This window comes from Plectropomus leopardus, chromosome 4 (assembly GCF_026936395.1).
Source record: "Plectropomus leopardus strain MGB_pleo_1.0 chromosome 4, ASM2693639v1, whole genome shotgun sequence".
Taxonomy (NCBI): Eukaryota; Metazoa; Chordata; class Actinopteri; order Perciformes; family Serranidae; genus Plectropomus; species Plectropomus leopardus.
Genome location: NC_142179.1, coordinates 32,175,793 through 32,192,040, shown reverse-complemented (window position 1 = coordinate 32,192,040; position 16,248 = coordinate 32,175,793). Strand labels below are relative to the sequence as shown.

Genomic DNA, 16,248 nt, shown 5'->3' with positions numbered 1-16,248 from the left:
AGTTCTAACAATCTAACCTTCACTGGAAGGTTTCAGTGCCCCCTGAGGTCTTAGTGCTCTACCAGCCAGTATTACACTGCTCACTCACCCTGGTATCGAACAGTCTTGCGTGGGATGGGGTTCCAGTTGAGACCCAGCGACTTCTGCCATCCAACCAGAAACACCAGGAGCAAGACCTTGGTCCCGCCCATGGCTCCCATATCAGCTCCCATTCGTCGAGACTGGCGCTGAGTGATGGATGGAGGGATAAATCAGTTGATCAGAGGGACCCGAGAGAGCAGCCCGGCTCCTGGCAGCCTGCCGAGCGAGAAAAAAAAACAACACATCAGCTGGAAGCAGCAATTCACTTCCTTTATTGGCTTGGTTGTTTATCAGAAACTATTTTCTCAGAACAGTATTTATAACTCGCACATTTTTCAAAAAGCTACAGAAAACTGTTCACACGTTCAAGCTGCACTGACAGATAAATTTCTCACTCTGAAACAACACGTACTGTAAAATTTAACATGGTCATCAAAATCCACAATAATGTAAAACAGAAATGAGTTATGCAAATCATTAAAGCCAACAAGGACATAGCTGTAATCAGTGTATGCGCCTCTCTGTGTGTGTGTGTGTGTGTGTGCCAACAAAAACAAACCAAACATTTTAATGACTTTTGGCCGGGGGGGTTATGCAGGAAGGTTTTCCCTGTCCCTCCCTTTCTGTGAACGATAATCCAGCTATCGCCACTCAAAAAGCTCAGAAATAGCTTATCGCTGCACTCTTGTCAAGCCAATTCAGCAACAGTATATTAAACTGGGGCCGAGTTATCAAAGTTAATTGGCGCTGGCAATGCATCAAACGCCAATGTGTTGGGAAATGAATGTCGAGGCAAGGACAATCCAATAGCACTGTGTTGTAAATGAATTGGTTTATGCGTAATGAACATGTCAAGTGTGCGGCTACAGAGCGGCATTACGGTCCAATAACAGCACAGGATGATTGACTTGTTACGGCGCCGCAGGTGAGACCGATGCACAGGGCGAGGAAAGGAATTTCATATTGAAACAGAACTTACATGAATAATGACACAAACTCGAGTTCATTTTTTTGTATGCATGTGAAGACCTGCCAGCCTTACAACTTGTACCGTTATGCTGTATCGTCATTCTGTATTAACTTGTTGACATCAATTAGTGGCAGAAATGTGTTAATTCAAGATAAAACATGTAACTTGTCAAATAACTGCAAATTGAACTATGAACAACCTTAAATTCATTAATTTGTATTAGTAGAGTGCTGGAGTGGGAAAATAACTTTAAAAATCATCTTTTTTAATAATGTTGGACTGCTGCCATCAGTAAATTTTCTGCAGCCACATGTGTAGACAAACCTCAGTGATCTATGATGCCAAGTGGGAAATTACACAGCTAAGAAGGAAATTACATATTCTGCTTCTAACTGCTAGTGGATGGTCGTATTTAAAAAAAAAAAAATCCAGGCTGATTGTTGGGTCAAAGAGTTGATCTAAATTCACCCAAATTACAAAAAAATATTTTATCAGTTGCCTCTGGTGATATTCAGTCCTACACACATTTTATTTGTCCATGTTGTGGGGTGTCTGTCTCTGAGATTTCTGCAGCAATACAATGTAGGTGAATGGACTTTTGTTTGTGCTGCTCACAGCAAGACAATTTAACAAAAAATGGATTAAACAAACTAGGCTGTTTATGTATGTAGGCTATTTATTGTACCGTATATGTCCACACTCAAACGTGGGCTAAAAAGCCTGCTGTCGTAACCTCCTCCTGACAGCATTCCTGATTTCTTTCTCTCTCTGTCTTTATGATTTCAATGCAGTCATTAGTACAAATATGGCATTAATGGAGTTAAACTTGTAAAATTGTACATCTACATGAGTGCGTATAGCGGGTCTGGTTATCAAACTACCTGTTTTCGAAATGTTACACATACTGTCAGAAGTAGCCCCACACAATTATGCCACTGTTCCATAATCTGATAAATACATTGTATGATGCATACCTAATTAGGGCTAGATATCTGTACTTGAAACTTTAAGGCGATATCAACCAAAATAACAAACCGTTAGCCCTGTCGCTGTGGCCAGGCGACAACCCATACAGCCTGTAGAGCCTCGGTGTTTTTGATAGAGTCTGCAATTCAGCATGTAAACAGCCCCCAAAATGTTCAAAAGTACTACACAACACTCAATTCACATGATAAATATCAAATAAAGTACTCCATTGGTATCGCTAACACTTAAGGCCCTGACACACCAGGCTGATGGCTGTTGCTCAACGCTGGGCTGTCGGTGAGTGTCTGGCACCCTAGTGCCAGCCCTTGTCATTTTTTTTATGGCTGATCCAGCATGTTTCTTTGATGTCGGTTTGGTGTGTCTGGGTTTTTAGGAGGACTGATATTTATACTGGTCATTTTTTAAAAAGATACTTAGCCCTGTACCTAAACAAAAAAAATGTGTCCATAGTTTTAACACAGAGACTTTAGACACATTGGAAAGCAGTTCCAATCTGATTTTCTGGAGTACCTGCATGTGACACTGTCAGCAAAAGAGATGACACTGTTGCATTTCAATGTCATTTTTAAATGCAGCGAGCAACAACAATTCTGCTCACTTAACTGTATTCAAATGGCACAAATTTCTGAGATGGATATGTCAGAACCTCAGAGCATAAAACCCAAACTATGTGCATGCCTTGATAGCGCTGGGAGTGGTGAAGTGAAAAAGATGTGATTTTTTGTGCAGTAATTCGGGTGCGCTGACCCTTTAATTTAAATTTAAAAGTAAGCTATAATAAACCCACTGCATCTCCAATTCACTGGCCACAATCTAATCCAAGTCTAATTACTCTAACCTTAATACTAAGCCAATTACTGAACTTTAACCTCACCATTGCACATATAAGGAATGATGGATATTTCTTAATATTTGCATGGGGACCAAATATGCTCATAAAAATTAAAATACAAAGCCACACACGCAGAAACACACACATCATCTGTAAGCTTTCCCCTCTGCACCTGCTGCGTATCAGCGAGTGAAATGGCGCCTTTGAAATAGCGCACGCTCATTGGAGAAGGGAATCCATTGACTTTTAAGCAGGCCCAAAATGTCAAACTATATTTACTTTAACCCAGCACAAAGACAGAAAGTTACTCTGTACTTGTAACACATTTCATGTCTCCCACCCCCTCTCCCTCATCTATTCCCACATGTGAATATTAAATTCCAGCACTGGCAAAAAAACAACATTTGGCCTATTTGGTGGATTGGCAGGAGAGGTAATTGAGATTTGGAGATGTGTGTGTGTGTGTGTGTGTGTGTGTGTGTGTGTGTGTGTGTGTGTGTGTGTGTTTCTGTGCCCACGTCCAACCAGTGTGACTGTTATTGATTACACTTTTGAGGGGAAAATAAGAAGAGGCTGAAAGTAGAAAAAAAAAATCAAACACCCCCCCCCCAACACTCCCTCGCCACCCTCCAGCGTCAGATCAGATCATAGCGACGTGCTGTTAAATGAGCGTGCTTAAATGCTGGGTTTGGGTGTCTCCGAGCCTTGCGGTGCCGAGCTTTATTGGATCGATGCTGGAGGCCTTGCCGGCCAAACGCTTGACTGAGCCGAGATTGAGATTGAGATTGAGAGGTTGAGATGGAGGGGGTGACGCTGAGAGAGAAGGGATGAAGGGTTGAAAGAGTGAGAGAATTGGAGGGAGAGTTACGGAGAAAGAAAAATTGCATGTAGAGACGTTGCAGGAGGCTTAGTTTTTTTTTTTTTCTCCTCCCGCAACAGCCATGCTTCCATCTCTGTGCAGAGAGGTAACCAAGTGAAGTGGGCATCCTGAAGGCCGGATTAAGTGAAGAGGCAGCGTGTAAACACACCACGGGAAGATGAGGAGGGAGGGGGGAAAGTGGAGGAGCGGATACAAGGCTGCTGCCTGAGAAAAAGCTGAAAAATCTTTAGTGTACACCTCGCTGTCATTTCCACTACATTTTTTTTCCCCCTGTTTGCTGCCTCTTTCTGTTTTCCTACATTCCATCTCCTTCTCTTTCCTCTGTGATATAATAACACTGCAAAACGTTACACTGAATGTTGATCTTCAAATCCAACAGCATATACACAGAAAGGTCAGACTCTCAAGGGTCTGTTACAACCTGCAAGGTGAAGATCACATAACAGCGGGCTACTTTCCTGTTGAATTGTTTGCTCACTTGCCCTGGCTTACTAGTTGAAGCAAGGGGTTAACAATGGTGCTCTTAGAGAAACCTATAGTGCAGGTTTCAGCATCAGATTTCACCTGCTGACAGCAACACCACACCAGATAGAAGTGTCGTATGGGATCAGGCTGTACTTCAGTCGCAAGGATTGCTTTTATATAAATTACATTCCAGTTTCTGTGTTGCTGTCGTATCATGGAGGTTTCGCACAGATTCTTTAATGTGCAGGTCTGTCACACAATCAAAGACCAACTCTGATTAGGATGTCTGACTGGAGGAATGTTAAATAATGATTAAAGAACAGCTCAATGTCATCGTAGTAAAACAACGACAAATGTATTTTTCTGATCAACTGTAACAATGGTTCCCAACTTTCTTCCTTAAGGGACCCCTTCTGTCTTTGAGTAAACTGACAACTTCTGACTTAGTGACATATTTAATGGTTATTTCTCTTTGTATTTCTTTTACCTTTGTAATTTATGTTTTATCTATTGTGTTTCCTTTTATTTCTGGTTTGATTTTTTAATTGTTTCTGTTCTTGCTGTTTATGGTCTGCTTCTTTGTATTATTTTACACTGATATGCGTCCTGCATCTTGCATTATTTGTCCTCTGGATTTAATTTTATCCTAACTCCTAACTCGTGTGGGTGTTTTTAAAGGTGCTATATAAATTAAGTTATTATTATATGACATTCAATACAAAACAAACTACTAATGCTAATGCTAATACTAAAATGTGCAATTTGGATGAATTCTGAGCAGAATATAGTGTGTGAATAGAGTTTTCTTGATATGTGTAGGAACGTTTTATATGATTCTCCCTTTTATGTTTTTTCGTTGTTCTGTAATAACTAACTGGGCTTCTTTTCTGACAAATTTTCCCTGACTCACAGTTGCCCATTCTTTTATTAGCTATTTGGTTGTTTTATCTGTGTATTTTTACAATGCAGGATGAGACTGATAAGCAGAGAGTGAAGGCACTGTGAATATAACTTGTGATCAGGTTTTCACCATGTGAAAATTTCTGCTTTAAAAATGATCTACACTCTGAAATAGCAATAGCTTTTTTATTCGAAGAAATGCTTGAGAAATGAATGGAATGCTGAGGTACAGGACTACTCTGGGCACAGATGGAGCAGTAAAACGTGAAAATGTGAAAGTGAAACTTAACCGTTCATTGTGCTGGGCCTCGACAGGAGCTGCTCTTCTCATCAGCAATCTAATTAGCTCTAACAGGACTACCTTTTTGGGAGGTGTTCAGAACTGAGATGAAGTAAACTTTGATTTAATTTGGGCTACACAGTCATCATGTTTCTTTTCTTAAGCTCAACCTACATAACTTTACTTGTCTAAACCTAAAGAGTCCCAGCAATGTTTCTTTTTCTAAAACTAACCTATGAAACTTAAAGTATGTAACGTCATTCTTTGGGTGTTAAATCGTGAGATATCATACACCACTGAATGAGGATACATTGTGGTACACTACAATGAAAAGAAGTTGATTCCAAATAAAAGTCGTGCACTCAAATTGTTTTTAGAGCTGCAAACCATTTAAAAACCAGCAAAGGCACAGTCTTCCAGTCTTCGGTTCAGTGCGATTGATTTAGCTGCTTTAATAGCATGCAGCAGAGGGATTCCATACAGCGCCAATCTAGGAAATTGAGCCATTCACCAAAGAGCAATAACACTCAACTAAGAACCGATTAGCTAGCTGCAGCATTGTTTTCTATTCAGTGTTGTTGACTACTTCTCTTCACTTGTCACCACTGCTCTGCTAAAACTGCACACTGGAACTTAATGCACGACGGGGGAGATGGCTGAAGTCAGGGCTGTGATGTATATTTCTTTTTCTTTCCATCAAAACTGCCATTTATGATCCCTGGTTGTGTCGTAAGAGGTGAGACTGAGCCGCGCTCTCCCCTGATGACCAAATTAACTCACTTGTTCGGTCTCTCACCACGGCCTCTTTAAGGTCCTGCGGTGTCACATAACTCTGCAGGCGGTATCAAATCATCTTTTAGCTGCTGGTGTTGTTGTTGAGCCTGGTTTAGCTAATGAGCTGAGACACGGCAGCCTAATAATATCAGTCAGCACTCCACAATGGAGAGCTCATTAAAACATACAGAGAAATAGGCCACATGTTCTGATTAGCTTGCTGAGCTCCTGTGTGTCTCTTGGCTGCGCTCGCAGATTTTGTGTCATTGTGTGCGCACACGTGTGGGTGTTTTCTTGCGTGAATGTGTGCTCTTGTGTGTTTCTAGTCGGAGTATATTAGGAAGTAAGATGAGTCCCTGTAGGGAGAAGCAGACCAGGGTCGTTTCCTCGAAGTGAGCGGATGTTGGGAGGGTGGGGGGTGGGGTAAAGGAAGAGAGGAACATTTTCAACCCCCATTTGTCTATCCTCTTTTCTTCATCGCTCTATGTCTTTGTTTTCCGTTGTCCTCTTCCTGCCCTTCATACTCCCCACGTCTCCTTTCCTGGCAGCCTTTTCTTACCCTTCCTCTCTCTCTCTCTCTCTCTCACACACACACGCACATGCGCGCACACACACACACACACACACACACACACACACACACACACACACACACACACACACACACACACACACACACACACACACTGGTGCAGTCCCAGCTGATTTCTAGCCCTTCCAGGCACTGTTTGACTTTTAACCTCGACCTCTGACCCTATTGTGGGTTAGAGAGTCGGGGCGCATTACCCACCACCCTCCACTCTGACTTTCACAGTGGAACAGACTTAATGTCCATTAACCCGTAACTGCCCCTACACACACACACACACACACACACACACACACACACACACACACACACACACACACACACACACACACACACACGCACACAGAGTACGGACGGATGGACTAAAGGACTACCTCCACCCTTCATCTCCTCTCTCGCTTCCCTGCAAAACAAACACAGCGGCTACCGTCAGCTCTCTTCCTTCCTTCCTTCCTGCAAAAGCCGTCCCCTCCCCTTTCCCTCCACCTTTTATTGCTCCGGGAGCATTTGAAAAAGAAAAACCACACACAAATACACACACACACAAGTGCGAACTGACACACACACAAAAGCTGTTTCCCCTAAATAGAACAAACTGGATCAAACGATTTCACAGCTCGTGGACGGAGGGATGAGAGCGGCTGCAGGACTTTTATGCTGCGTTTGCCTCACTTTGAAATCAGCATAGTGGGAAGTTGGAGCAGCGCTGGTGCATAAATGGTTGGATATGTATGGGTTTCTGAGGCTGCCGATAGCCCGTTTTCTACATGGGATTATTTGAAAAATTCAAAAGAGGACTGTCCCAACAAACCTTTTAAGATGAAAGCTTCTCAAACAGCAACAAGAGCATCATGGGATGCTGAAACTCAGCATTATAATAGAAAGGATTCTACTCTTAAAAGGATTATGATATAATATGAATAGTAGAAATTACTAGTAAAATATCTCAACAGCTATTGAATGGGCTACCATGACATTCATGTTCCTTTCAGGATGAATTGTGATAATCTTCGTGATCCCCTGATGTATGAAAAATACCTGTTTTAAAATAAAGAATATTTTAGTCGACTGAAATTTCACCTACTCTCAGTGACTGAGTGCACCCCACCTGAGAGTGGTGTGTGTCCACCAAAGCAAATTTTCCCTGAGAACAGCACTGCAATGGGACTTAGGAGCACTGCATATTTACAAGGTGGAAAAAAAAATCGATGCAGCATATCTATTTTGTGTGGAGATTTTGCATTGTTACACTGATGCAATGTATTGATTTTTTATGATAGGAATTATATATATTGCGAGTATAACTTACTTTTAGCAGCCTACTAGAGTACATTAAATTGCTTCTTCAGTCCACTAGATACATTCTTCTGCAATAAAGTGACCAAAATAAAAATCTTTAAAACTTGATTTGATAAAACAGATGTTAAAAAAGTTTTCCATTGGGGAAATAATTCACAGCTGAAAAAAGGCATTAAATTGCAGAATATGTTATCACAATACTTCTGTATTAGCATATCGCAAAACATTTAAAAGCGCAGTAATATTGTGTTTTGACTAAAGTATCATGATACTTCGGGCCTCGGGTATTTCCCAACCCTTATATTTACCGTAGAAAATAGACGCACCTACTGTGACGTAACCAAATGGTTTGTAGACTCTCATTTTAAAGCTTCTAGTTTGGCATTGCGGCCATTGCCATCTTTATTATTTGGAGCCAGAAGTGAAAATTAGCTATGAAGACCAAAACCTTTTTTTTCCTTTTGTAGCAGGTTGTAAACATGTATATTTCTGTTATAAAGTTGGGCATTTTAACATGAGGGTCTATAATGTTTAATGCACTCTTGGAGTCTGCCTCAAGTAGCAAGGAACTCAAGGAACTGCAGTTTGTGACGCATCCGCATCGGCTTAATTTTTCAGTTTGCTATTTGGCACAAATGTAGAATTTGCATTTAGCTACAAACCCCAGCAGCACGACAAGGTGCTGAGTGTCTATTCTGCGCTTAGCACTGCATGTTCAGGGTTTTTTTGGTCTTTTTTTTTTTTTTGCATTTTGCAAATGTCACTGTCACTTATTAACCAGCCGTCCAATCACAGAGGAGGAGGGACAGGACAAATACCACAGAGACCAACAGTCACATCAAGAATGAGTGCTAAACAACAACAACAACAACAACAACAACAACAACAGAGGAGAGGATTACTATGGTAACAATGTTTATGGCTGACCACAGAGCCCGGTCCACTGGGTCTGTCCTCTCTCTCTACGCGCTTTAGCCTTCCCTTCATCTGCGCCAGGGCCACAACAAGGACTCTGACATTGTTGACTTCCGCAGGTATTGCGTATCATAGCAACCAGACACACCAAAGCATGTTAGCTGAAAAAAACGCTGCACCTCTGAAGTGCTCCAACACTCCCAGCTGGGCGCTTTCAGAAAAGCACATGCCATTTTCAGCAGGGAAAAACGCTTTGGTGGACGTACGGCCTACTGAAATAACACCATTGTCCAAACATAAGAAATTTAGCCAGACAGCATATCATTCAACTAATTGAACAACCGACCAGAAAGTGTCAACCCTTTTATTAACATTTCACATCAAGTTTTCTTTCGTCCAGCACACTGATTTATGACCAAATATCTGCAAATCTGATGACACTCCCATCAGCCTCAGCTGTCGTTTGTGTTCAGTGCTAATTAGCATACCATCATACAGGCTGTGGATGTCCCTTGAAAAGAAAAATGTGGGTCCTTTTGGAAGAGCAGTTTAATTGGTAGCACAGTTCAACTTTTTGAAGTTAACTTTCAGAGAGAGCTCTCACAGATGAATCGCTCAAAACGTTGATATTTTTTCCATACAGAAGGCTTCACTGCCAAACGATAATAATTTGTAACCAAAGTTCAACTTGTATTCTGCGGGTTCAAAATGTTATCTAAGAGTCTGTGCACCCAGCCAGACAGCCTTGGAGGAAGATTTATCATATGATAATTTCACCAATTTATATGATTTTATACAGCTGGAATATTTTGATCGGAGATCAGAGATCGGCACTTAAAACAACGAGGTCCCTCAAAAACAGTGTTGGTGAATTGAGCTCAGATGCTGTAAGTCTCAGTGTATGACAGCTTCACTTAAATGCCTGGAATATGACTGTAAAAATATACAATGGCTCCGCTTGTGGCGACGCATCAAAGAAGAGGTTTCAAGGTTCGGGGTTCAAGTCCAGAGCAAAGTGGCTATGAAAAAAAAAATCATGTTACAGCACTCCCTGCAAAATTCATAACTTGTGGGGTGTGAAGTGAGGGTGAGGGACGAGAGGGAAGTCAACAAGGACTTCAACATTATTATTTCTTTTTTTTTGCTTTTTCTTCTCGATTATTGATACGGTGCCGCAGAGCCCTACGTGTAAAAGGGCTGGAAGAAAAGCCACAGCTCGACATTGCACTGAGAAGCTTTTTCCCCATACAGTGACAAGAACGATGAAGACAACAGAGCTTTTATTCGGAGTCGGGAGCTAATGGAGCACACATGGACACTCCATTGACAGTGAAACACACACCCACCCACACCGCACTCAGCATCTGAGAGGCTCCGTACAAAGACACAGGTGGACACTTAAAGAATGGGGAGTGTGTGTCTACATGGTTTGAATGCACAGTTTTTATAGCAATAACAAGCACAAGTGAGTCTGCATCAGAGTGATAGCATTAACTAGCATATCTGTGAAAATAAGTGTGAATAAATTAGTCTTTAAGTTGACCAACTTGTGAGTTTATGTGCTGTGTGTGTGGGTGATGTGCTGGCAGATTACGCTGTGTGTTTGTGTCGAGCTGGCACACATGAAAGACTGACAATCAAAGGGGCTTGATCAGCCGCATGCAGCGTGCGGGTGTGTGCATGAATGTATGAGATGAATGTGAAAGAGAGTGTGTGATGGCGCCTGCAGCGGCGTCCTTCTGAAACGCCCAACACGATGTTAACATCTTCTGAAGAGGGTTTGAAATCCCCCTTTAAGAACCGCTGCCATCAATATGTGAGCCAGCCATCAAATTACATGCACCTGAGCACATGATTTCCCTTATTTGCACACAATTAATGATTTGCTAACCAGCGGCGGGGCATCAGGCGGTTCGACTGCATCAAGTTAATGTCATTGACTTTCCTTTCACATGGTGATTGGAATTCACCTCCCATCCTAATTACCTCAAACTGGAGCAGAACTGAGTGCCGCATTTGACTTTAAAAAACCTATTTCCACTTGATGGAAACGTCAAAAAACTAAAATAAAAAACTCCCACGAGAGTTTGCTGTGTAACATCTTTGCCTCCCTCACTGCTGCCTCCCACCAGCACCCTGCGCTTTCATGTCTCTCCCCTGGGAGATTCTGCAGGCCTTCAAATCTCCATCTTCTGTCCTTTCATCCCTACTGTAGCTCTTGCCCACTCGCCCCCCCCTCCCCTCGTCTTGTCCGTGTCATGGTTGGCTGGTCAGGCGTGGTCGGCTTATAATTCTTTGATCGGCGCTCTGATCTCTTCCATCAGTGCCAGGGGCTTCAGCTGATTACAGATGAAATGGATCTGATTTGGACTCTGACTGCGGGCCAAACACCTGCTCAGACCCGAGGAAGTGATAGAAGAGGAGGTGCAGACGAGATGAAAACAGAGAGACTGACGTCCAGCTAATCGGACGACGAGACCATCTGTGCCTTTGGTCTGTGGCGATGTGAACGCACGACTGATGGAGGCAGATCTTTTTCTCAACATGTGGGGAGTGGAGATATTTCACAAGTATTGAACTCTCAAGGGCACTTCCCGAAGAATGGATTGTGGCCGCTGATGGCATCATGAATTGTGCATCTCTTGCACCCGCTATCTGCTACGTTTCAAAGTCCGATTCCTAAAAGATAATGCGCTGATGGAATTACAACCCAAACATGCCCGTAAAGTTTTGCAGCTGAGTGAAGTTTGTGCTTTCTTTTGCTGCCTTTTGCATCTTTTTGCAGTTATTCACATGGCAAAGTACAACTGTCGCCTTAAAACAAAAGACTCACTACAAATAAAATGCCCTTCGGCATGTGATATTGATGCCAGAGGCTCTGTTTAGTGTCTTTATGAGATGCACGTGGCTTTCAACTAACTCCAACTGAAATCCACCAGTTGCAAGGAGAGGACAAGGACCTGAAAATTAGCTTTGGGAATCATTAGATATCATAAAATGAGGGAAAATGCCTCTCTATATATACATACAGTATATCTATATATATATATCTATATATATATATATAGATATATATAAATATATCAGCGCTGTTTGCGCTTGAGGGAGTTTTATTGGGTTTTTTTGTTTGTTTTTAAAATTTTCTTCTTTTTTTATTTTGCTAATTTTCAGGGGGTTTTTTTTGTAACTTTGAACCAATTCCTTGCTAATTTTTGGGCCATTTCTTATAAAGTTGCTAATTGCCCTCTTCCTATGTTTCAAAGTGTTAATATCCGCGCTTCAAACTCTGTGAAGACAGTAATAATTTCACTATAACTGCATGTGGCTGTTCGCACTGCTCTTTGTGAACGGGACTGTTTTTGCAATAAGGCTCATTTGCATAGAATGTGGTCAATTTTACACCAAAATGTGTGAATATTACCTGATTTAAATATGTGCAAACTGCACAGGAGTGCTATTTGCTTAGCTTTGCAGCTGTTTTGACAATTACCTGTTCACTTTTGGTCTTATTTGTGCTGGTTTGGAGGCTGACAAAAACCACACAATCCTTTAGTGAATTTGCTCATCACTACAAGGCTTGAGCAAAAGCTGATCCCCAATTTAAATGGTACTATTTTTGCTGCAGAAACCAGGGGCACTGTTTTTATTACTGGATAGTTTTACCAGGATATAATAAAAATAATCCAAGACTTTTGACAGGTTTTTCAGGCTACTTATCAGATATTAAATCTGTACCAGTAAATGTTTATTGTAACAATGGATCAAATTGCTACATGTAATCTGAAAAGTGCCTCTTGTGAATATGAAATCACAGAAAATTATCACAGACTCTGTAGTTTACTTGAGTTTTAGTGTTTTACTGTCTTTCAACGTATTTTTGTTTTTTACAGCCGCAACTTGAATGTTTTAATTTGGCATCACTGCTCTCATGAACCATGTTACCAGCCACAACAGGCAGCTGTTTCCAATGGAAAAGCCTTCAAAAAATCCCACTGTATACGGGCTGCCCAGCAGCAAACAGCAGGCAGATAAGTTAGCGACTAGTTTGCTAAAAATAGTAGAGCACAGGCAGCAAAATAGATACATATATCTCTCAGGTGGAGACCAAAACAGAGCTGAAGGAAGAATAAATATTAGACTTGTATCTATCGTGTGGAAACAAACAAATTCCAAATGAATGCTGATGTAACTCTGCATCAGCTGGGTGTGTAACAGTTTGCTAATCAGATAGCTATAGCAACAAAATCTGAGGAGTATCTGACTGAATCTATGAAATCCCTTTGCAGCCTTCTTTATCTACGGCATGGAGCTGAAAACCAACCCTAAAGAAATTCACTTGTTTGAGTGTGCAGTTTTTCACAGATGTTTCTAATCACTGCTTTTCAACCCCATGCCCAGGAGGTCCATGGTTTTTAATTCCAGCCAATCACCACAGCAGCTAATTTCACTCAGCGTAGCAGCCTGCAGTAAAAAAAAAAAAAAACTTCTTCAGAAACTTTTCAGTCAGTTCCCAGTTTTAAATCTAATTGAAAAAGCCATATTATGATATATTGTGACATGTAACTTAGTAAATGCAGCAATAAGATAAAAACAACTGAGGCAATCCACGTTTTGTAGATTTCTTTTTTCTGAACCAGAGCAAGAAATATGGCATCAGAACCCCCTAGTCTCAGTCTCATTATCAAGCTATTTTATTATGTATTTGTTGGGATTAATTAGAAGTCCATAATTTAAGGCATATAGTAGACTGGTCTTTGGGCAAAGTGGTTGGTTGAGTGTCTATTTAGATTACTTGCAGTTATTATAATTATATGGAATATAGACTACCGAAAAATGCAATGAGAATACATTTATGTCCGTAGGAGATCCATTTTTTAGCAGCCACATTAGCCAGATTCCTCTTACTCCTTTAACCTGATTGTGGAAACCAGGTTTTACTTGAGATGTATGAAATAAGATTACCTCAGAAAGCCAACATTAACCAGGTTACGTATGTGCGAGCAGACACACCGTCTGCGTTTTCCTCTCGCTCACTCTCTCTGTATAGCCCTCTCTCTTCCTATTCTCTGCGGCCGACCTTGTGCTGTCAGCCCGGCATATGTTGTTTCTGATGTGTGCGCATGAGTGCAGTGAGAAATGGAGAAAGCTCACGTGCACTCTGCCCTGCCATGACCTGTCTGCCCCATGCGCAGGCCTTGGGGATGCTGGAATAGCGCTCTGACCTTTTATCAATGCACATATACCGTGTGTGCGCTACTCCATGATCACCATGTGGTCACGGGTCGATCATCCTGGCTTAAGGCAACACACACACACATACACACACGCACACACACAAGTTAACTTCAGCTAACATTGTTGTTTTTGGTTCAAATATAATTTGTGAATATAATGTCTGCACATACACCATACATGCACATGCACACAAGAGCAAAACATAGAAGGGATGCTTTATCACGTGTCATATGCACACCCCTCACATATGTTACAACCTGCTCCTCACACAACAGCACACTAATCAAATCACTCTTGCAAATATGCTCTTCTGTCCCGCCGGCCAGATTCAGACAAACAAAAAAGCTGACAAACTTTCTCTGTTGTATTTCAAAGCTCATTAAAAAGCATTCACCGCTGTACGATTTAGCGCTGTAATCAGCTCTGAATAATAGAAATGGTCGTATTGACGCCTGCGGGCACCCGACGTACTGTCTCATTTCGCAACAACAACCGCCGGGCGTGTGAATGCAAAACACCACAAAACACACACGCCCACGCACACACACTATCTCCCTCTGCTCTGGTTTCACTCTCTGGCTGCCAGTCTCTGGAACAATCACAGTGTATTCTGGCTTGGGGAGACCGCCTACTATGCTCCTTGGGGGGCTAATTGTCCGGTAGCGCTCTTTCGCTCTCCCTCCCACACTCTCTCTGTCCTCTCCCCTCTCTTCGGCTGTGCTCTTTGAGCTTTTCTTTCGGGAAGAGTTCAGGAGTTCACGCTGAGCACAGAGCCCTGGATCCCAGTGAGGTGCCACGGGGCAGAAAGGTTATACCTAGCTGGACTCCTATGGAAACGGCCCACACACCTCAACGGCAAGCAGGTGGGGAGGGAGGGTAACTGACAGAGACGTGAATAGAATGACAGCCGATAGAGAAAAAAAACAGCACAGAACAGAGGAAACATGACCGACTGCTTAGAGTGACTTTGTTCGCTGAGGCTTTCTTGGTAAAGTTTTTTTTATTCAGGCACAAGAAGTACCCTCCTATTATAGTTTTGCACCTTTTAAAGGAGCCATGCAGCACCTGGAAGCTGTTTTATAGCCACATGTTCTGTATGCTATCCAAACATGGATCACTATGGATCACACTATGGGTCCTTATAAACACCTAGTCCCCAGGAACCCACTATTTCTAAAAGAAAAAGGTTTATCCTTTTATGTTCTAAAAAACATCCTATCAACACAAACACTGTTTTTAAAAAAATCTGTCTACATGAAAACCCCAAAACAACACTGTCAAGAGCCTGTCGAACCAACAAGCAGGGATGTAAATCCTAATCCTAAAGCCATGTAGCACAATCAAGCCTGTTCTCATTCCCAACTTGTCAAATAACCCGCTTGTTTTGTGATTTTGGCATCAGACATTGATGCAAAAAGGCACCTTTTGTGACAGTATGATAGTGTCACCACCAGTTTGAAACCCAGCGGAGTACAACGTAATATAAGGAGCTCAAAAGTCCCTATAGGGCGGGGAGGTGAATGGGTCCAACAAGCCCTGGACTTTTACCCACTGTTTGCTTCCCAAATGAATATTGAGCCAAACAATGATGTTTTTTTCTAAAAACTTTACTGTTTTACTGTTTTTACCTTTACTGTCTTGTGCTTCTGTTGCACAAGACAGTAAAGGTAAATACAGGTATTTTAACAATAATGTAAGTTTACTGTGTGCATCCAACACCAGAAATTGTACATTTCCCATAAAAACTGAAGTGTATTTTGAAAAGACTCAACACATGTAACAAGCATAAATTGACATGGCGTCTCCGAATGTCAAAAACAAATCCAGGAGGATACCCAGCACGTCATATGTACGTCCACAGACCAAGCAGTGGTATTTCAAAAGTTGGAATGAGAATGTGTTGTCATGCAAAGAAGAAGGAGAAGTTGTTGAACAATGAGAAGCACTGACCTTCATGGCACATTTTGGATGTCATAGATGCCTCTGCTCCGCAAAAAGTGGAAGAGTAACAGTACATTTATGTGAAAACACATAAAAAGTC

General features: G+C 41.7%; 1 protein-coding gene across 1 annotated transcript in view; it reads right to left on the bottom strand.

Annotated features, from left to right (window-relative positions):
* Window positions 1-16,248, bottom strand: part of sema4c (sema domain, immunoglobulin domain (Ig), transmembrane domain (TM) and short cytoplasmic domain, (semaphorin) 4C) — a 123,098-nt gene that overhangs the window by 61,702 nt on the left and 45,148 nt on the right. Inside the window, exon 3 of the mRNA XM_042489017.2 lies at window positions 89-297. Within this exon, the coding sequence (XP_042344951.1) occupies window positions 89-212 (124 nt within the window). The 5' untranslated portion in view covers window positions 213-297. The remainder of the gene's footprint in view (window positions 1-88; window positions 298-16,248) is intronic.